Source organism: Cibotium barometz, chromosome 10, assembly GCF_041138505.1.
Source record: "Cibotium barometz isolate CiBa-2024 chromosome 10, ASM4113850v1, whole genome shotgun sequence".
Lineage (NCBI taxonomy): Eukaryota > Viridiplantae > Streptophyta > Polypodiopsida > Cyatheales > Cibotiaceae > Cibotium > Cibotium barometz.
In genome coordinates this window covers 54,231,227-54,254,358 of record NC_141055.1, presented here as the reverse complement: position 1 = coordinate 54,254,358, position 23,132 = coordinate 54,231,227, and the positions used below count along the sequence as shown (strand labels likewise).

General features: G+C 50.1%; 1 protein-coding gene across 1 annotated transcript in view; it reads right to left on the bottom strand.

The window, feature by feature from the left end:
• LOC147635055 (M28 Zn-peptidase nicastrin) overlaps positions 1-23,132 on the bottom strand; it is a 75,445-nt gene that overhangs the window by 46,055 nt on the left and 6,258 nt on the right. The window contains exons 2-11 of the mRNA XM_086804305.1: positions 5,653-5,819; positions 4,089-4,192; positions 3,905-3,971; positions 3,602-3,694; positions 3,332-3,496; positions 3,038-3,178; positions 2,851-2,928; positions 2,626-2,738; positions 2,405-2,465; positions 2,142-2,309 (exon numbers count right to left, since the gene is read on the bottom strand). Of these exons, the coding sequence (XP_086660431.1) occupies positions 2,142-2,309; positions 2,405-2,465; positions 2,626-2,738; positions 2,851-2,928; positions 3,038-3,178; positions 3,332-3,496; positions 3,602-3,694; positions 3,905-3,971; positions 4,089-4,192; positions 5,653-5,819 (1,157 nt within the window). The remainder of the gene's footprint in view (positions 1-2,141; positions 2,310-2,404; positions 2,466-2,625; positions 2,739-2,850; positions 2,929-3,037; positions 3,179-3,331; positions 3,497-3,601; positions 3,695-3,904; positions 3,972-4,088; positions 4,193-5,652; positions 5,820-23,132) is intronic.

Below are 23,132 nucleotides of genomic sequence, written 5' to 3'. Positions count from 1 at the left end.
CTCTAACAACTCCATACCACAAGTCACAATCAATGTGATAGGAGATGTGGTGGGGAACACAACTCACACCCCAGAGATGCGCCAACTATTGAAAGCTTGGGGTCAAATGCAAGGAAAGCAAGCTCTTTTCTTGATAGACCTTGCAGCCAATAAGAAATTCATCTCTTGGCAATTGGCAAAAGAGCTTGGCCTAAGGAATGAAGATATGGATACTCCATTGGAATTGCACCAACCTGTTCATCCTGATGATGGAGATGTACCCATCACTTCATGGAGTCAAGTATGACAGACAAAAGACTCCTGGTTTGCTGCAATCCTTACCAGTTCCAGATGCTCCTTGGGAATCCATCACTATGGAATTTATCTCAAGTATTCCAAGAACTCCACAAGGGCAAGCAATCACATTTTCTTCCTTGTCATAAAACATTGAAATCTACACAAGTTGCACGGCTCTTTATCCTGCACATTTTTAGATTACATGGAATGCCTTCTAAAATAATATCTGATAGAGATTCTAAGTTCACAAGCAATTTTTGGCACGCTTTATTTGAAAACTCGGGGACTACCTTGAAGTTTTCTTCTTCTTTCCATCCTCAAACTAATGGGCAAACAAAGGTCATGAATCTCACACTCCTTGATATGCTCAAAGCTTATGTTAGTGAACATAAGACACAGTGGGAGAAATACCTTCCTTTGCTGGAGTTTGCCTACAACAATACAATGCATTCATCTACAGGAAAAGCTCCAAATGAGGTTATACAAGATAAAGTGATTCCACCACCAATTGTTCACACCAAAGATAAGTTTTTGGGAGATTTAAAAGGTGGTTTCTTTGCGGGTTGTGGTGGTGACAAGGCACGGCAGGAATGTTAACTTAAGGAGCCACCATAAAGTGATTTCCCACACCTTTGGGTAGCCAGGAACCTAGACAAGGCAACCAAGACAAGCCAGCCACCAGCAATATACGGGCAGGTGCCACATGTGAAGATCGGGTGTGTGTAAGGTACCTTACTAACGTTGATTATAATAATTGGGCTTAATATAAAAGTCATGGGCTGGTAGACAGAAGACCAACAGCATGAAGGGGCCGACTGGCTCAATACCGGGAGTTATTTGAAGGTGCCCCAGCCCCATTCTCACCATCTCACATTTTCTGGAGCTTAACATTCTGAAGCGCAAGGTATGGGCAATTGGGAGAAGCTGGAAAGTCCATCTGCAGTCATCATTGGACTGAGAACAGTGCGCTAACAGCAATGTTGAACTGAGATCAGAGAGATCTACCATTTGGTTCCATTTTGTACACACAGCATTCAGTTGTAATCATTCTTGTACATAATATTTAATAGGATTTAGATCACTTTGTGAGTGTACTTGCATTTATATGTTCCACTGCTCTCTTCTCTCTCGCATAACTGCAAAGGATCCAAAGAAGAAGATCGACACAGTTGATGGTGGTGGTGATCATCATACAGACAAGAGATGACTGCTAACACAAACAAGTGAACATTACAAATACTTCATGTGATGCATCCACTTTTCTCTCTCCTTGTAATTTATCTCAAATTTATTTTTCTTCCTGTATAAGAACGTCTTTGGCATCATCACACCATATTCACAACTCCTCCACCATGTGCTCTAACTGATCCAACTAATCATGTACTGGCAAATATTCCACCCAGCCACACCTTAAAAAACTCCTAGCATATGTTTACAAGTTATAATCTAAGTACCTCACTTTCCAAAAAAGAAAGAGAAAAAATCAGACATCTACAATAGGCAGAGACATGCTGGTCCATCAATGAGTTTGTGTGAATGGTGACCAGCATGGCATATCCTCAGATACGGCCATGAATGCACAAAAGTAATCCCTACCCCAATCACACCCCCGCACAAAATAATCAATCTGAGCTCTTTGCCCCACGGTAATGCACATGAGACCACACACACATGCACAGAACAAAATACTGAATGCCATTGCAACAAGAGAGAGCAACACTACACATGGACAAAGTGAGATCAGTGCAGAAATTTGAAGAAACTTCTAAAAAATAGAAAGTTGCTTACAGATGGAAACAGAAACTCGACGGGCCATGAACAGATGTGCATAAAACTTGTCAGAAAGAGTATTTAAATCCACTAACCTTTTTTAGAGCTCCCATAAACGGATCAGTTTTGCTCAAAAATGCTGCAACCCTGGGTGTTCGAGATAGCAAGTCTAGCCAGAGGGAGATATACGACTGACTCACAGCCAAGCTACTCCCATCTGCAAAAACCTCAATCTGTCTCCCTTGATGACCATATATATGCCTCTGTCACATGCCAACACATACAACTTAAGCCATGCCTCAGTGATACTAGGGTGTGTTTTTTACTCCTAAGCTTCAAAACAAGGCTTAGGACTTACAGCAAGGCTTTCTGCTACAAGCTTAACACTACGAGCAACAGCGGCAGCATCTACTTTTTCCCTGCAAAATGAAAACAGGCATAAGTTTGCAAGTGGGATCTAGCACATTATCAATGACAGCATTCATGCAACATGTATTAAGAAAGAAACGTGATAAATATCAATGACAGCATTCATTCAACGTGTATTAAGAAAGAAACGTGATGAATTTTAGTAGTTGCCTCCTATCTGGTAAGCCTCCAGAATGCTCTAACAGGTCTGGAGCCTTATCAAGCTTGGAAAGAGTTGCTGCTGTGACCCTACGTCGGGAAAATTGCTCATGTTCCCATGCTACCTGCATAATTGAATACAAAATTTGAATGACATGTACATCTCATGTGCTTTGCAATTACTCCTACAATACTCACGCACACATCCACCTGTACTATTTCCAAAGGCTTACTCACTCTAGAGTTTGATATATTTATTTTCTTATGCTTAATTCTCACTTCCAGTCCTAATTCATCAGCTACACCTTCCAAGCCCTGAATCAAAACATGATAAGCAAGTGATAAGCCATTCATGAAACCATCATCAAATACAGAATTTCTGGACCCTTTTTGAAAGTAAATGTGTTCATCTCTGCATACATACATCAAAAATTTGCTTGATATAAGCGCTCTCTGGAGGCTTTGACACATGCAACCAGAGCTCATTTGACCTTGAGCCAATGCTATTCAAGCAGATCGCATAGTCAATGCTTTCTCGAAGACGTTGATCAAAGCTCCTTAGCCACTGATTCGAACATTAATTTAACAAAAGATTATATATATATATCTTCAGAGCGTTGGATTATATCCAAACTTACAAATTGAACTTACTACAAGCCTCAAGGTTCATAGATTAAGCAACCTATCTCTTGATGTCTAAATAACATCAATAGCTTACCTTGGCTGTACCATTATAATTGTATGGACCTCCAGATGTTAAACCGAAAAGGAGATTGAACTTTCCTTGTGTCTTCGTATTGGCATACAGGCGGGAAAACAGCCTCGCAAGCTCTAACAGTGCTACAACACCACTTCCATTGCTATCACTACCCTCCGACAAAGCCTGCAGTCATCATAAAGTCAGAAAGCTTTGACTAGCTCACCTTAGTCAAAAAGTTTTCTATTAATGGTAGGCATTTGCAGCACCACCACTTTATCTAACACTTACTGGAGCTACCCCGAACGTGTCATACGAAGCCACAATGGCAATAGTAGGAAGTTGAGATGTATCTCCATCACCACGCAAACCAGGCAGCCAGCCCTGAAAGAAAAGATGAACAGATGTGTGAGATATGGTGACATGATTATAATCAAATAACCCAGCCAGGGGTGTTGAGTGTAGAAGTTAGAGGTTAGCAGATTTCCCATGAAGAACCACATTCAATACAGACAAAGTGGTGCCAAGGGCATGTTTTTAACATGTGTAAACATGCAAAACTAACCATCAAATCTGTGAGACGAACTTTCTCACCTGTAAGTTTGTCAAGGTGGTGGTTGCTAGCTTTTTGGGTTCTGCAACAGGAACCACAAGCTTGTAACTGCAAAAGCAAACAGTCGCAATTCATGGATCACCTCATGGTGAAAGATTCCAAGGTAACCACTTGAACTCAAAATCACATCAACACAAATAATCAGTAAATGTATTGAAAAATTACCCTCCAGTGATTGCAGTAGCATGCCTGCCTGCAGCATCATTTTCTTCCACTTCTCTTAAAACAGAATCAAGTTTTTTATTTTCAAATGCAAAGTAAACGGAATACTGCAAGACCAACAAGAATATTGGGTTGAACATTAAATCTGATTTATTTTGCCAAAAAAGAATTACAAAGCTTTGTGGCCACCAGACAAAAACTCACCAAAATACCATATATTTCCGAGATAAAACAAACAAGAATAAAGAAATCCAAACAGTTCATGGCAACAGTGATATGGATAATAGCTTGATAATACATATCCCCCCTATTAAAATGGCTGTTAATGAAGTGGCCTGGATAGTGGCCCTTTGAGGGGTTGGCACCCGAAGCAATATGAAGATGCTCTTTTTACAGACAGCAATCCACCATGTATATATATAGGTGTGTGTCCAACCGATATCCCAAAATAAATGAGAGTGCCCCACAATAAAACTATCTCACCGATGGTGTGTCAACCCTTTATCCTCCAAAATTAAGGTTTCAAGGTGATTGCAAGCACAAGTCGCCGAACGACAGCTACAATGTAGGGTGGCAACCGTACCAGACAGTGATAGCGGCGTCAGCAGCAGGCAGGGTGGCACACGTATCTGGTACAGGGCACTGCACAAGTGGACCATTGGTGGAAGTGCACACATGGGCGGACTCGACATTGCACAACCAACGCAGAATGGCAGCAGGACATGTGACACTGTTTTGGAGCGCAAGGCAGCTGCACAGAGAAGACAAATTAGGGTGGCAGCACTGTGCTGCATGACAGAGGAGGGCACAGCAGTTAGTGGTGCTGGCGGAGGAGCTTTTTGATGCCGCAGGGCAATGCTGGCGACAAACACAGCAATTCTCCCAAACAATAGAGGGTAGCGTTGGCACGTCTTCAGCAGTGCATGAAGTATACACACTGTCCATGAAATGTCGTCATGCATGAAAGTAGAAAAAGCAACATTAAACTAAAACTGAAAACTGAAAGCCAAGATCTACGTGTCCAGCCTGCTTTCCACATTGATACACTCTTTACATTGTAAGTGAACACTTGCTTGTCAGTCAAGTAAATGGGTTGTCATCCATCTCAATGCTCTTGCGTACGACCATCCATCCCCTGGTTGCAAGCAAAAAAACGCTGGAGGAGAACAAAGCTGTCCTCTGTCGTGTTTTCAAAACTGTCTGCCCTCTATATGTGAGTAACCAGTGGGCTGCAAACTCAGCTAGAATGGGGTGATGCAGTGACTTGGTGGTGATGACATAGGGCACATGACAGAAGATGGTGAACTGAATTATACCTGGGGCAATTTAAAGGAGAAATTCAGACCACTACTAGACCAAAAAGAAGAAGAGAGAATTGAGAACCACCCCAATCAAACAGCTAGGTGTCCAATTGCAAAAGTCAGAAAGCATGCTCAATGACATGTACAAACAGTAGGTCATAGACAAGTTCACATGCAAAGTGCAATATCAAAAAGTGAAATAGCCACACAAAAAATAATAATAATAATAATAATTGGAGAAAAAGCTTCGAAGACATGACACTTACAGGTATACTACTGTGGATGAGCCATTGCTCAAGGTCTGCAATTTTACCAAAGATGTCTGCATCTGCATCTTCAGTATCATCTTTATCCTCCACACTACCTTGATTGCTGAAGTTCGAAGGGAGAAGCAATAAGAGACCACCTAAAAGCCGTTTGCTTTGTAGCAAATCTGTAATTATAGCACAAACAAATTGATCATAAGTACTGTATGAGCATTGTATGCTTTATCTGTAGAACACTTGTGCCTATGTGCTAGGGATTTCCAGAGATAGAAAGAAGAGCGCAACCAAATAACACATACAGCACACATGAGTCCTAAACTATTGCTTTGTATTATGTACAAGAAAGAAGTAATACAATTGAAATTCAAGTACAAGATGTCGCTGAGAATGAAGACATCAAATCACAGCCCTGTGACCTACTATACAATCCTCACTAGCACTTTGCCTACCAAGAAACGCTTTGTGAAGTCCAACACTAAAGAAAGCATATAAATATGACGACTTGGCTACCCACGTATATATATGCACCAATGCTCCTAGTCGGCCAGTAGAATTGTCGTCGGCCACGTGTACCGACCCGAATGCCACATCATCACCACACATGGTCACTTGCGATGTCTGACTCTGCCTCAGCTACTATTTGATGTCCAGTTGTGCCCTGCATACTCGTAGGTGTGTCACAATTTTCCCTACTTGCATTGCAGCTGTCCTTGATTGCATGGTGTCCGTATAAAGTGCCCTTCCTTTAAAGGAAAAGATCCAAGATACGCAAGATCTCGAATACTACGAGACCACTTTGCATCCACTGCGAAGGCTCACATTCCGTCCTCGCCGCATTAGCATCAAGACCCACAGAGAAACCTACAGATGACCAACTTCCACCAGATCAAGCACTTTCCATCTGTCCAACCATCCATGAAAAACACTACAAACCACTTAGGATCCTCCAATAGCCCACAAGAAGAACACTCTAGAGAATGGCCAAGCAAAACTCCACTATCCAAACTCCAACCACTAATGTATCGGCTCAGATGGAGCACAAGAACTACTTACCGGATCCAATGCACCCTCAAGGAAGAAAGCAAAACCAAGAACAATACTCCTCGAAAACATAGCACCAAATTTGTATCCATCAAAACTTCTCGGCACATGTATGTCTAAACCACCCATGTCCTATGGAGCATACTCCAAGTAATACATCTTCATAGGAGTAATACATACTCCTATGAAGTCAAAACCCTCGTTGTTGTCGGTGAAGTCTCCAAGAAATCTGTGTGATGTGAAGATACACCAACTAGTCTATCCTCCCAGGACAAAGACAAATCAGATGGCATGTCCTCCTGTAGTGCCTCTAAGACACTGAAGATAACGCAAACAAAGGTGAGAAGAGTCCTCCTAAACAACCTCAAAAACTGAAACGATCGCCACTAAAGCCAAAGATTCTCCATTGAGTGCAAACACCAACTATGAGGACTGTCCCTCAGAGACCTTGAGGATTAAGTGATGTACTCATCCTACAAGGCTTACATCCAAGGATCATTTTCTTGTACTTCCTCAAAGGAAACAGGTTCCTCTCCATTGCATATGTACAAAAGAATGAGATGCATGATGAGAACCGGCATGTGTAGGCAAAGGAGTATCTTATTTGCTATCTCACAATGATTGTACCCCAGCCATTTTGGCATATGCTTGGATGCATACATGGCTGCCCTTTCCTCATCCACTACATGGTCGTACATATAGCATGATGCAATGACGCACCCTTGTTGTGTGCTCGACCCGAGAAAAGAAAAATCTAAGACGCGCGCACATGCATCTTCTTCACAATCATCCTCCATGTAAGTTGTAACACAAAAAACCTGACACCAACTCTCTCTCTTCTTCTCTCTCCTCTATCTTAATCATGTTTAAATCAGCATCTTGTTCTTAATCAAGATTAGGGCTATGGATCAGTACAGCAAGGCTTCCACACATGCAACATACATATATATATGCCATGATATTTCTATTTGCATCAGGTAGCGGTCCACATACCTGTGACCATCATACATGCCCATGTAGGTGCCACCAAATCTTTCTCCAAGATCTTGTCCCAAAATACTCCATCTTTCTTCAGATCAACTAGTGCAACAAATTTGGCTAAGATTGTTTTGGCGATCTTCATCTATGTATATACATAGATATACATATTTGTATATATATGCATACACATATAAAAATGCATGTATATACATACATACACATCTATACATAAGTTACAAGTGCGGAAGCTCCGTGTCTTCTTTCCACCCTAAGCACCTTTCAATCATAGAAACACATAGATGCAACCATGTAGAAGCAATGGAGAGAAGAGAGAGAAAAGCACAGTTTTCACCTAATTTGATGTATATTCCTAAATATCAAAAGAGTATAAATATGTCAATAGAAATCTTGAAAGACCCTTGGCCTTCCCAAAAGGAATCTTGACCCTTAACATCCTAGTCTATGACCAAATTCCCCAAAAGGAATGAGATGATTTAACACAATACTAGTGCTTGGCTTATATAGGCTCTCATGAAGCAAGTCGTGTTGTTGGCCAGATCCCAAAGGACTAATAAATGCCAAAAATGCTACCGATCAGCACTGCACATGCCGATCATCACGTGTGATGCTGTCCACCTGGCCGACTGTCTTCCCTGTATTCTGGGTCAAATCTTGAGCCTATAACAACCCTTAATCTAATACTAAATCTCACTGCAAACCTGGGATTATGCATATATGTATACATATATACATATATATATATATATATATGTCACACACACACACACACACACACACACACACATATATATATATGTATGTATGTATGTATGTATGTATGTCACGTGCATGCCACGTCGACATGCTTCTTCTGACAGTAGGACAGGGTCAGACACCTTTTTAGGGCTGAGTGGGACCAAGAGGACTGTAGCCAGTGACCAGCAGCAGTAGATGAGAAGGCGTGGACCAGGCGGCAGCCTCACAAGGCTGTGAAGGGCAGCGTGGAGCATTCAGTAGTGCAGCCCGCAGTCAGTAGGCAGCCAGCAGCAGCCCGACAGGAGGAAAATGCCAGGAAGTGCTGGTCGGCAGAGGACAAGGGCAGTCGGCCAGATTTGGGTCCAGTCGGCCAGATTATAAGGGCCTATATAAAGAGGGCCAGGTCTCTTAGTCATTCATTCAAGTGCCCACTTGGGACTTGGGTCATTAGGTAGTCAATCATGTAGAAGTACAAGTCTAGTTACCTTTTCAAGGGAAGCTCAGCTTCCATCATGGATTGTAACATACAAGCATATAAATAAGATTTTGAGTAGTTTAGGAAACTGCTTTCTCTCTTGCGTTTTCTCCAGTTCTCTGTGCATCAAGCATCCAGTGGGAGCCCGGAGTGCTGTGTTTCCGATAAGTAATGATCTGGCCACAGAAGCTTCCGCATGTCACATTGGTATCAGAGCGCCAGCACTCAGCATGATTTCCAATGCTCCAAGAGCAATCCCAAGAGATGGTGCACAGTCCGAGGCAAGGAACACAGCTAAGGGTAGATCTCCAAAGGAGGATGGTCGGTGTTTAGCAAAGCCATAGGGAAAAGGCAGTCCGTGGGTGGATGCCAAAGGGCAGACCGGTGAGCCCATAGGAATACTGGTTCCAAGGGATGGTAGTCATCCAAGGGTGGAGCAAAGATGCCGGTGATCAGCCTCAAGGAAGGACACCAAGACCTCGTGTTCAAGGAACAGGGCATGAAGGCAGGGGGGCTTAGTGGATCAGGATGCAAGTTCTTCAAGTGGAGCAGTTGCGGAGGATAGCAATGTTTCCAAGTCGAGTCAAGTTGCCAGACGTCCAAGGATGACAGTGAGGAGACACGGCAGGGAATGAGGGATGATGACAGTCATCCAAAGAGGCAGGTTGGATCCCCGTCATCAAGTTTAGCAGGAGGGGATGTCACGTGGACATGCTTCTTCTGATCTGGACAGGCAGTAGGACAGGGTCAGATACCTTTTTAGGGCTGAGTGGGACCAAGAGATCTGTAGCCAGTGACCAGCAGCAGTAGATGAGAAGGCGTGGACCAGCAGGCGGCAGCCTCACAAGGCTGTGAAGGGCAGCGTGGAGCATTCAGTAGTGCAGCCCACAGTCGGTAGGCAGCCAGCAGCAGCCCGACAGGAGGAAAATGCCAGGAAGTGCTGGTCGGCAGAGGACAAGGGCAGTCGGCCAGATTTGGGTCCAGTTGGCCAGATTATAAGGGCCTATATAAAGAGGGCCAGGTCTCTTAGTCATTCATTCAAGTGCCCACTTGGGACTTGAGTCATTAGGTAGTCAGTCATGTAGAAGTACAAGTCTAGTTACCTTTTCAAGGGAAGCTCAGCTTCCATCATGGATTGTAACATACAAGCATATAAATAAGAATTTGAGTAGTTTAGGAAACTGCTTTCTCTCTTGCATTTTCTCCAGTTCTTTGTGCATCAAGCATCCAGTGGGAGCCCGGAGTGCTGTGTTTCCGTTAAGTAATGATCTGGCCACAGAAGCTTCCGCATGTCACATCTCCTTCTCCCTCTCCTTCCGTATCCCAGATACCAGATCCTCGACACAGGGACCCTCTCGCGAGGTCACAGCCGCAGCCAAGCTCTTTGCTTGAGTTGCAGAAGCGTGCATTGGAAATCCGACAACGAGAAGACGAAGCCATGCGACGCGTGGAACACGAGCGTTACCTCAGAGCCTTGGATGCCAGATTGACACCGGCGGAGCCCTCGAATCATTTTCCCGAGAAAATGAACTTCAATAAGTATAATGGTAAACTCGATCCCACAACTCTTTATTCATGGTTACATCAATTTGAAGCTTACTTTGCCGCAGTTAGAAAAACAGATACTGACAGAGTGATCTTAGCCAGTTGGTACTTGGAAGGTGAGGCCATTCCTTGGTGGACTCAGTGGGCTCATGCCCACACCAAAGCAGGTATGGCAGCTTATGTGTGGGACGAGTTTGTCCGCGACCTTAAGCAGCGGTTTCTACCGCCCCACTACCTTGAGCGACTTCAGGGGAGCGCGTCAGAACGCGCAACCAATCCTTCAGTTTGCCAATAGAATTTCAACTCTATGTCTGCAATTAGGCTTATCTGATATGGACAAGAAAGGGCAATTTTTGTATGGCCTAGACATGCAAATCCAATGGGAGGTGCGTATGTTTAGGCCAGCCACCTTTGAGGACGCACTCTCGCTTGCGGAGAGTGCAGAAATGAAACATAATGGTGGCAAGCCCAAGACTTCCCAGCCGGCTTCTCCCAGGGCTAACGCCTCGGGGGGCAAAAGCCAGAACCAGACGGGGTCTTCCCCAGGACAGAGCTCGGGAGCCTCTGGCTCCAAGAACTCGAACAATGCGTCTAAGCTTACTCCAAACCAGAAAGCGGAGGCAGGCAAGACATGTGGCAAGTTAAGCGCTGAGGAACTTTCTCAGTACAAGAAGGAGGGTAGATGTTTCTTTTGTCATACAAAAGGACATACTTCTCGGAATTATCCTAAGAAGCCTCCAAAGCCCGGCGCCACCGCCTCCACAGCTTTAGTGGTGAGCTCAGCTCCCACACAGACCCCAGCGGCTACCCCTAGTTCTTCAAACCCTGGTGCTTCAGTTGGAGCAATTATTAGCCGGGAGCTCGAAGATAAGCAGAAGGGCGCCCATGACCAGGAGTATGAGCGCAACGAATTGCTCAAGTCCTTTGGCTACATAGGTGGCCAGAGAGTCGTTGTCTTGTTTGACAGCGGCAGCACGGAGGATGTGGTCACGGAACAGGCCGCTAGGCGTGCCTGTTTCAAGCTGACTTCGGTGGACAAACAGGTTGAGGGTTTTAGCACAGGCATGACAACAAGCGTCAAGTATGAAGCTCTAAGTGCTAAGTTAGTGATTCAGGGCATAGAGTTTGTGGGTGATTTTATGGTTGCCCCTCTTGTAGGAGCAGACATAATTTTGGGTATTCAGTGGTTTCACAAGTTTCTTCCTGATGTCAAGTGGGACAAGCACACGTTCCAGATCAATCGGAATGTGTCAAATGCCCCAGTGACCATTAAGTGTGAGCCATGAATTCCGAACTTTCCGCTCATAAGCCACTTGCAGGCTAAGCGAGCAGCCAGGAAAGGCGCACAGTGTGCGATGATTTACATCCAGACAGCCCAGACGGTGGCCAGTGCTTCCGAGAAGTACTCGGTTCTCCATGAAAAGTTCCAGAAGATTTTTCTTTGGGACAGCCTCCTTCCCCAGCTCCCCCCGTCTAGACCGGAGGACCACAAGATTGACCTCCTCCCAGGCTCGGAACCCCCGAGCAAGTTTCTGTATCGCCTTTCTAAGGCGATGGAATCAGAGTTGGACCGCCAACTCCAAGAATTATGGGTCTTCCCGTTTGTGTGTCGATTATCGTGCACTCAATAAGCTGACTATCAAGAGCAAATTCCCGATGCCTCGAATTGATTATATTCTCGAGAGGCTGAATGGAGCAAAGGTGTTCTCAAAACTGGATTTAAAGAGTGGGTAACACCAGGTACGGATTGTGGAGGGGGACATCCCCAAGACAGCCTTCTGTACGGAACGGGCCCACTATGAATTTGTGATCATGCCATTTGGCTTGACGAACGCCCTAGCTACATTTAACCGCATGATGATGCGTGTTTTCCGGGGTTTGATTGGAAAGTGTATATTCATATTTCTGGACGACATACTTATATTTTCAGCTACGGTTGAGCAGCATGACATTGATGTGGAGAAAGTCCTTTAGTTGCTGAAAAGTAACGAGCTCTACGTCAATGAAAAGAAGTCAGAATTTTATCTATTCCAGGTGCATTACTTGGGATATATAATTAGTGCTGAAGGCATTCGACTTATCCGGCTAAAGTGGCCGAGATTGTCAACTGGGAAGTACCTCAGACAGCCTACGACATTAGATCGTTTTTTTTTCCCCGGAAAAACGATCCTTCTATTAGTTAATGAGAAAACGCCATAAGGCTACAAAGCTCACCTCACAAGGAGGGATGAAAAAACACACAGTGAACACCTGAGCTCCACCCCCGTGGCTAGCCGCTCTCTGGGGGGGGCTACCTAGTAGTACATGTGGGAGGTGAGAAAAGCCAAACTGGAGGCCTATAGTGCCAAGTGACATCCTCGCCCCTCGCGATGAGGAAAGGGCCAGGCTGCCAGGTGCGGAGGAAAGCCTTGCGGCGACCTCTCATGCGATCCGAGTCGCCCTAAAGTTTTTCCCCCACCAGTGTCCTCTCAAGGTGTGAATGATGTTCACCCAGAGGGCCTGTATGACCTCCGCCGGTGGAGTCGCCTGGCGGTCAATGGCCTCCCTGCATCGGGCTCTCCATATGTGCCAAGCCGTCATGCTGCTGATCATCTCCCATCTGTGCCCGTCCCCCTCCTGAGGGACTGCCGAAGAGAAGTCTGGCGTCGGAACCACCGCCATCGCCCTGTCAGAGACCTGGATGGTTGCACTGCCAGGGACATCCTCATATCCAAGGGCCGGGCCGCTGTCCGTGGCCCAAGCCACCGCACCCCATGTCACCAGCATCTCACCTGGCGAGCCTGCAAAAACCATCCTGAGAGCGCGCTGCCAGACCTGCTGTGCCTGTGGGCAATCCCATAAGCAGTGCCACTGCGACTCTTGTGTATGGCCGCACCGAGGGCAGGACGCTGGGTGTCTGCCAAAAGCTAGCCAGGCCCCCACAGCCAGTCCTCTATGCGCTGTGAGCCAAAGAAAAAGCGTCACCTTCCGGGGCCGGAAGCTGGCCCAAAGGCGCGCTGCCAGAAGTCCCTAAGAAAGGCAGGGGAGAGCCCCTGTCGCCGCCAATGCTCGGCCGCCGCCGGGGTGCTCGCTATCCTGTGCCTCTGAATCCGCCGCCCCAGCCTCGCTGTGTACTGAAAAAAGGGGATGCCTGGGCTGGTAGGGGCCGAGTAGGGATCTCGCCAAAACCACTCACCTGGATCCCACTGAGGGCGAATAAGAGGCCTACTGTCCCAAGCCCATAATCTCCAAGAGCAATCCTCCCCTATCGAGGCCGGTGAGGGGTCTACCTGCCACTGTCTCTGATGAAAGCCGACCACCCGCACCCTCTGAAAAATACAACCCTGGAGCTCATCCAAATCTAGTCGTGTCCTCTGAAGCTGGCCACCCTCTCCCACCTCGAAAGTGAGTGGGGCGACTCTCTCCGCTATGCCGCAGACCGCTAGAAGGATCTCATGCTGAGTAAAGACGCCCATCCACTGTGGAGGTGGAGGGTCCTGTACTGGGGTCCGCCACTCCCGGGGGATGGCCGCCTCAATGTCCTATCTCATCAACTCTCTGCCCCTCATCCCACTGAGTCTCCTCTCCTGAGCCTCTAGAGGCAGCTGCTGAAAACATATCCAGTCGTCTAGGGACTGGGCTGGGCCGGAGCTCAACGGGCCCCACGACACGTGAGACCGCGATCCAACCATATGGCCACTGGGAAGTCGGATCAAGGGGTTCCAGATCAATGGCTGCCTCAGGCGCTCCTCATCGGTGCCCGGGGGAGTCTGGAAGAGTGACGGCCTCAGATGCGCCCAGGCCCTCAGAAGGCTAGCTGCAAAACGCTCCTCGAAGCCAAGGCCCACTCCTCTGGATCGCTGCTCTGTAAAGATCCACCTGATGCTGGGGGTCCACGGGCCGCTAAGAGAAGGAGTGCGGCTGAGCATCCTGGAAACAAGAAACTCCTTCCACGGCTCAGCGCCTGGTAGGAGGCCACGAACCACCAACTTGCCAAGCAAAGCTCGGCTTTAGCAAATAGGATCAACAATGCCCAGGCCGCCTCTCTCCCTCGGCTCAGTGATCACAGCCCATGCCACCTTGGCCCTGGCGGGCCACCCGTTGCCACCGGACCAAAGAAAGTTCCTGATGAGCCTCTGCACCTGGCCCAGCAAGAAGTGATGTACCACATGGTAGCAAGCAGAACCTGGTTGGCCACAACTACTCGGCCAGCCAGAGATAAACGAGCGGTACTCCAATACAGAAGCTTCTTCTGAATGCTCAGAAGAAGGGGGGCTATCTGCTGCTCCGGAGATATGTCAATGCCCACATAGCATCCCAAATAACGCACTGTAGTGCCGGGGGGCAGCCACTGAAAACCATCAACTGGCCTCCAAGTCGCGGGGGGGGGGGGGGGGGGGGGGGGGGGCATAGAACTGACCCACAACCCACTGATCAAAGCGCCCGAAGCTCTGCAAAACCTGTCCATGGCTGAGGCGAAGCAACGGAGGTTCTCCTCTCCTCCCTGAAGATAGACAGCTGTGTCATCCGCAAACTCCGAGTCTAGGAGCTCCTCCGAGGTGCGGATGGGGAGCTGGAGGCCCCGCAAACCTGTATCCTGTGCCGTCAAAAAAGTGCTCATGGCCTCCGCCACAAAAAGAAAAAGAAAGGGCGCCAAGGGGCACCCCTGCCGCACCGAGCACGAGAGCTGAAACCTCTCTCCGCGCACGCCCTGAATCAGCACCTGGCTATGAGCCGATGTGTAGAGTGCAGAGACCCCACGGATCCACTGAGGGGGGAAGCCCATCCTCTCCATAGTGCCTTCCAAGAAGGCCCAGTCCACCCGATCATATGCCTTCTCGAAGTCGAGAAGGAGCACTGCCAGATCCTCCTGCCGAAATCTAGCCAAAGCTGTAGCCTCCCAGAAAGAGAAGATGTTATCCAGGATGCTCCTATCCTGGATGAAGCCTGTCTGCGTGGAGTGGATGATGTCCGGAAGGTGAGGATGAAGCTGCCTGCTGATCGCCTTAGCTAGGACCTTGTAGGCCGTGCCTAGCAAGGTGATCGGTCTCCACTGTCTAATCTCCAGTCTGTCTCCTCCCTCTTTGGGGATCAAGTGAATCAACCCCTCTGCCATGCTGTCCGGCATGACTCCCGACTCCATAATCTCCTGGAATGCTAATCTGAAACCCCTATGTAAGAGACCCCAGTACCTCTGGAAGAAAGCCACTGATAGACCGTCCTCTCCTGGGCATTTGCCCCGAGGAAGTGCCTGAAGAGCTTCCTCCAGTTCCGTATCCGAGAAGGGGGAGAGAAGGGAGTGCTGCAAATGGGCCGGCACAACCGGTCTCGTGAAGCTCCAGACTGCCTCCCGAGCCTCTCTCACCCTGTCATCTGCTGGCTCAGCAGAGAGCAGATCCCTGTAAAAATCTGTGGCCATCGCCCGAACCCTGGGGGGATCCACCACAACCTGGCCATCAGCCTGCCGAAGACGCCTGAGACCCTCTCGTCTGAAGCGAGGCCCTGTCGCCTCAAAGAAATCACGAGTCACTCTGTCTCCAGCCTGTGTCCAAAAAGAGGCCCGAGCATGGAATCGGAACTCCACCCTCCTCTCCTCGATGGATCTGATCTCTGTGCGAGCTGACTCCGTCTGCTCTGAGATCCAAGGGCTCGTAGGATCCCTCTCCTGGAGTCTCTGAAGGGACGCTAGACTCCTCCGCAGGCTCCTCTCCTGCTCTCTGAAGGCCTCCAGAGGGTCCAGGGCAGCCTGCCTGAGCAACCGACTGATCTCCTGCAAGCCCCTGGCAAGATCGCTGGCTGCCGGGTGCTGACCATACGGTGCTCGGGCTCTGGGTCGCCTAGGATACCCACGCGTGCGTCGAGGAAGATGATCCTCTCCTAAACTGCAGCTCCTGCCAGACCTGCTCAACTCTGGTCGCAATCTCGGGCTCCTCTATGAGACAATCTGGAATCCGGACGCTCTGGCCTCGCTCTCCTCTCGTAGGGTCCTCGATCTGGAGGAGCACTGGAAAGTGGTCTGAAAACGAGGAGCCTGCAAGTATGCCCACAGTGCCACCTCTATCACAAGCCCACTCATCAATGTAAAACCTATCGATGCGGGAAAGGTTAACTCCTGTGGCCCGTCTATCCGAGCGCGAGAAAGATAAACTCCCCTGCAACCTGCCAAACTCTGGGAGAGTCCACAGATCCTGGCCTCTCACCTGCAGCACTAGTTCCTCCCAGGCAGCGAGCTCCGGCCCATGAATGGTCTCCTGGCTGCCCCCCATCCTGTCCTCTGCATCCTCCAGCATGTTGCAATCCCCCCCTAGGCACCAGTGGTCTGCCAAGGGGAGGGACTGCCTAATGGTGCTCCAGAACTTGGCTCTCCCGGTCGCCCCATTAGGGACGTAGAAGTTGAGGAAGCCAATGCGGTCTTCCCCAACCCGAAGGATGATCCACTGCGCTCGACCCTGGACCAGAGTGCCAGAGTCCACAACCTCGGATAGAAGCTGCTCGCTGACTGAGATGCATACTCCACCCTGGTTCCCCTGGGAGCCATATGCCGGTGACCAAAAAGTGTGACTCCTGCCTGGCAAGATCTTCCCGCAGGTGCGGGTATGCCCGGCAGAAAGGTGGTGCTCCTGAATGAAGAGGATATCTATGGGTCCTCCAACGAGAGCCCTCTGGATCTCCTGGCGAAGTCTGCCCCGACCAATGTAGCAGCGATGTCCACCGAGACCCTGGATGTTCCATGAGAGGATCCTCATGGATGAGCTATGGCAAGTGAATCAGCCGCCACAGGCTCACCCCTCTCAGCCTGCCCGGATGATCTGCCCTCCACTCTGTGAGTCTTGGGCGCCGGCTTGGAGGGAGAATAGTCACTGTCTGTCCGGGTGCGGAGTCTCTCCAAAAAGAGGGTGACCTGTCTCTGTGTCCAGCCCCACTCCGCCTTCGCCCTGTCCAGGGCATAGGCGTGAGACCAATCCTCTGCATATATGTATCTAAAGGTAGGCTGCACCCTCGGGGCGGCATGGAGGAGAATCAGTAGCACCGCCTCAACTGAGGTGTGGACCGGGTCCGCCCGCCAATCTCCTATACCAAACAAGCTCATGCGGGCTGAGTGTAATCGGGTCTGCAATAGGTCCGTGAGCCCCAAGTCACTGAAGTGGTGAGAAAACTCCAGTATCTGATCACGCAAAACTTCCTCTACAGAGTTGCAGTCCCATGCTGTGTCTGGGGCAACACTGAGAGGAAAGGAGAAGGCCACCATGCTGCTCACCACTGAAGGAGAACGGGAGGGATGGCAAACCACGCAAACTCGCAAGGGCGCGACTAGTGTCTCGAACGGGCCAGCATCCAGCTGGAGGCACCTGAAAAAACCGTGATCCACTGGGAGCCCCATCACTCGCGGGGGTCCCCCAGGGGAGGCTGGAGAGAACTCTGTGGGTGGCGGGCGAAGCTAGGATCGCCATCTCCACCGGCCCGAAGTGGCGGTGGAACAGCCACTGGACAGATCTCTAGCCTACCCAGCTGCGCTGCCCCGGGACAGTGGGTGGTCTGGCGACGTATCCTGGAGAGGCCGAGGGAGGGATGGGGGCTCGCGGAGAGGAGGGGGGAGAGCGAGGAGAGGATGGAGAGGCATCTGCCAGAGGATAGGTGTCAGGGGGGGCCGCCGGGGGAGGCGGGAGGGGGGGGGGCTAGGGGGGGAGAGGGGGAGAGGGGGGGGTGGAAGGAGTGCTCTCCGGGTGAGGGGAAGAGGAGCCGGGGGTCGCAGAGTGCGGCCCAGGATCCTCAGGAATCTGCTCCATGGAGGGGGCGGGACCCCCCGCGGGGGGAGGCGGGAGCGGGGTCTCCACGTGGGAGGCTCCACCGGCGGCCTCAAAGGGCCCTGAGTCTGAATCCTCGTCCATCGGGGTGGGACCTGCTGGCCGCCTATCCCTGACTGGAGCATAAGTGTGGGTAGGTGCCTAGACGCCAGCCGGAGTCGCCTGTCCGCCAGCCTGTGCTGCCTGCTGGCGTCTGCGACGGTCCCTGCGGGCCGGGCGTTTCCGCCGGCGAACCTCCTGCCATCCGCCAGCCTCCTGGGTCTGCGCGGCATCCTCCGCCGGGGCCTGCTCGTCAGATGATGGCGCCTGCTGAGGCGAGCCAAGGATGTCCGGTCTCTGAGGTGGATGGCCACCCCTCGGGTCTCCTGCAGGGGGTCCAGAGGCAGCATAGCGTGAAGGGTGAACCCCCTTGCGGGGACAGACGCGTGCGAGATGGCCCATCTCCCGACAGGTGTAGCACTGGCCGCGGAGGCCCGAATACTCCACGCCCTGTATCAGATGTCCTCCAGAAAGACAAGGGAGGAGGATCGTCTTCGGGAGGGACTCCGGTGACGGAACCACAACACGAATGGCCGGGAGTCCTGCTGCCCGAGCTATCATTGAAGCCGCTGTCTGAGGCGTCTCCACCACCTGCCCGAACGCCTTGCCAATGGATGACAAGAGGGGCAAGTACTCCCTACGGAGTCCAGGAAAGCAGATAGTGACGGGGAAACCTGTCGCGCCTGCTAGCGGGTCAGAAGCGGGGTCGAAACCGTGAGTCCATCGCGCCAAGAACGCCCGGGATGAGCGGAGGACAATGGGGCTCCGAGCCAACACCATCTGAGCTGCCTGGGGGGGCTCGAAATCCACCTGGTAGTAGCCACGTCCCAAAAAATCTACGCTGACGATCTTGGCAGGCACGCCAACAAGGCTGCCTTGCAGAAGGTCGCGAAGCTCTTTCCGCATCGGACGGCTATCCACTATCTTGCAGACCAAGGAGGAGGCCTCAAGAGCGGATACTGTGGAAACAAACAACTGATGATCTTCAGCTGTGAACTCCAGACGGAGACCGGAATCGGCAGGGGTAGTCGGAGCGGCTTCCATGGAGTCCTCCAGAGGGAAAAAGCCAGAAACCGGGGTCACCAACGGGAGGGACACAGCCCTGCGAGGAAAAGGAGAGGCGGAGGGTTACAGGATAGCGGGGGCGGGGCCGGGGGGGGGGGGGGGGGGGAGCAGAGGCGGGGGAGCTAGCGGTGGGGGGAGGGGCGAGACGGAAGTGGAGGAGAGGGAGAAGGCGGGAGGGAAGAGCCGCGCAGCGGCGGAGAAGGCGGAGGGGGTAGAGATGGCGGGGGAGAGAAGCGAGGCGGAGGAGAAAGAGGCGAGGGGGGTAGAGAGGCGGGGGAAGAAATGGCGGGGGAAGGAAGCGAGGGGGGGGGAAATGGCGGGGGAGGAAACGTGGAAGGAGGCGGAGGAGGAGAAGGCGTGGGGGGGAAGAAGGCGGGGGAGAATGCGAGGAAGGAGGCGGGGGAGGATGCGAGGAAGGAGGCGGGGAGCGATGGCGGGGGAGTATGCGAGGCAGAAGGCGGGGGAGAGATGGCGAGGAAGGGAGCGAGGAAGGAGGCGGGGGAGAAGACGGAGGAGAAGGCGGGGGACAGGCGGGGGGGAGAGGGGGGGGCGCGACGGCGAGAAGCAGCGGGAAGGGGAGAGGCGGAGCTCGCAGGCGCAGATCACAGTCGTTGCACAAGTTTCCCGTGCCCTCGAGACTAATCTTGAAAGAGTCGTGGATTTTCTTATTATGACATTAGATCCTTTGTGGGTATATGCCAAGCATACTCCACCCATATCCACAAGTTTTCTGACCTCTCGGCAGATCTCACCGATCTGCTAAAGGGAGTGAAGACAAGAAAGCAAAAGATTCGAATGACTCCACGAGCGTTGGAGGCATTCCAGAACCTCAAGGTGGCTTTGTCAGAAGCACCTTGTTTAGCCCTTGCCTCGTGGGACGAACCATTTCAAGTGATCACTGATGCGAGTAACATCGCAATTGGAGGTGTATTGCAACAGAATGGTCATCCAATAGCTTACATGTCTCGTAAGTTACTGCCCGCCGAAAAGAACTACTCAGTCTATGATCGTGAACTCCTAGCAGTTATACAGGCCTTGAAACATTGGAAACATTTCTTGTATGGCCGTGACTTCGAGGTTCGCACTAACCATCAGGCATTGCGCTGGATTCAGACGATGCCAAGCGCACAGTGGAGTGATCGACAACACCGCTGGAGTCAGATATTCCAGCAGTTCGGTGGTATGATTGAGTACCTTCCAAGAAAGGCCAATCCAGTGGCCGATGCTTTGAGCAGGAAGGGACAAGTATCTACGATTCAGACCACTAGACTTGACCTTGTTGGTACAGGACTAGAGGACATGAAGCACACATACGCGGATTCCGAGAAATTCGGTACTCAGTGGGAACAGGCATTGGATGCCACAGGACCATGCCATTTTCTGATACGCGATGGTTGACTTTTCTACAAAGGCCGACTATGTGTCATGAAGTCATTCAGGGCGGCTCTTCTCCATGATGCCCATGACGCCATTACAGGTGGTCACAGGGGCATGAATTCGACTCTGGAGAAATTAGAACGGCAATACTATTGGCCAAAGATGAGGCGTGATGTGTTTACATATGTACAACGCTATGACATTTGTCAAAAGGTGAAAGCTCCTGGTGGAAAGAAGATAGGGTTGTTACAGCCCTTGCCAATTCCTGAGGGTCCTTTCCAGGACATTTCGATGGACTTTGTCACAAACCTGCCTCCCAGTCCGAGTAAAGCGTAATACGTAGTGCTTAACTATTGTTGATAGGTTTAGCAAATTTGTTATGCTTATTCCTTGCAGGGCTAATGTGACCACCGTGGATGTTGCCCAATTATTTATTCGGCATTGGTACCCGATTGGCGGGATTCCTAGAACCATAGTGTCAGACCGAGATGCCAAGTTTACCAGTCATTTTTGCAGAGCATTGTTTGATAATTTTGGTACTAAGTTGAATTTTTCCGGTGCATTCCACCCACAGACAGACGGCCAAACAGAGATATACAACCAGTTGGCCTTTGATGTGCTGAAGTGTTATGTCCACGATCAGCAAGGTAAGTGGGAATCGTATTTGCCTTTAGTTCAAGCTGTTTTGAATGACTCTCTTTCTCTGCGGCTATTGACAGGACTCCATATGAGGCAGCGTTTGGAAGACCTTTCCAGTCGTTGTTAACCAGGACTTCGTCTTCAGTACCGGAGGCGAACATAGTGACTGAGTCTTACCAGGAGATTTTAGAGTCAGTAAAGGACAGATTGGCTAAAGCGCAAGGGGCCTACACTCGACAGGCCAATAAAGACCGAAGGGATATGAAGTTTTCGGAAGGGGATTGGGTTTATCTTCGGATTATGAAGCAAAGATTGAAACAGGTGGGCAAGCGATGCCCAAAGTTGTCTTTCAGGAGCTTCGGACCTTTTCCCATCAGGAAAAAGATTAATGAGGTGTCTATGCAATTAAAGCTACCTCCGAGTTGGACTATGCACGATGTATTTCATGTGAGTTGGTTAAAGCCATATGCACGTCCACCCCCTTCAGAGGTCAAAGACGAAGCGGAACCAAACATTGTGGATGAAGCAGAAGTTATGGTTCCAGAACAGATCCTTCTGCACCGTTTCAAGCATGGCTCAGGCCGAAGACTGCGACAGTTCCTCAGGAAGTTTCAAGACCGAGGAACTCACGAAGCGGTATGGCACAACAAAGAGTTTTTCAAAGACTATCCGGCGTTATTGACGGATTATTTGGAGGCTATGCAGCTTCCGTCAAGTTAAGCAGAAGGGGATGTCACATGCATCCCGCACTTGGATGCCACGTAGACATTTCTGTACAGAAGGTGCAGGACCTAGGACCTGGGATGGTGAACTGGTCCCATGTGAGCCCAGTCCGGGACGAGTCTACCAGGGATCCATCTCAGTCGTCCGAGGTCAGGTGTGCATTGTCCTGCACATGAAACAGTGCCAATCCGCGCTATGAGTCTCCCTCTAGAATGATGTCAGTGATTCTGTGTATCTGGTATGGTACCGGATGCCAGATCACTGAGTAGTTAGTGTTTAGAACAAGGGGCCAGCCCATAGGGCTACCCCAAGTCGTAGTGTGGGCATGGGGATGGTGTGAAACCACACCCATGAGGGCCAGGAAGGCCCTGGCTGTACCCACCAGCCATGGGTAGGCCATGGGGGGCTGTAGGACAGCCCCAGGGGCAGGCCAGGGGTAGCCGACTGCTTATCCAGCTCTTGGAGAGGTTTATGGCAAGTATGGGGCAGCCCATACAGGCTGCCCAGCCTCCAAAACAGGGGGCATTCAGTGCCCAGCCTCCTAGGCAGCAGGCGCCTAGGTGCCCAGCCCTATTTCCCATGTGTTTAAGTGCCCATCCAAGCAACAAAGGGATGCGCAGCATTTAATGGTATTTATTGCTGTATTTTCTCAGTCGTGGGACATTTATGGGCTGGCCGACTGTTGTAGTACTGGCCGACTGCTCATGATTGAGTAGTATAAAAGGAGGTGCCCACAATCCCATTCATTTATCTCATTCTCCACCAAGAGCTCAAGCATAAGAGGCTAGACAAAGCCAAGAGGGTGCTAAGCAAGGGGTGAAGGATTCAGGTCAAGGGCAGGGTATTCCCAGCCAAGAAAAGGTCCAAGATTGTTGTATTTTCTTTGAGATTTCTCATCATTCTAATAAAGCAAATACACCATCCGTGGTGGGGGCCCTACAGAGGGTAATTGGGACCCAATACTGTGTCCTCTCCGCCTCTCCCTCTCTCTCTCTATTTTCTGCACTTCTCCTTTCAGTTTGTGCGTTAATTTCCGTCACGAAAAGAGTGCTGAA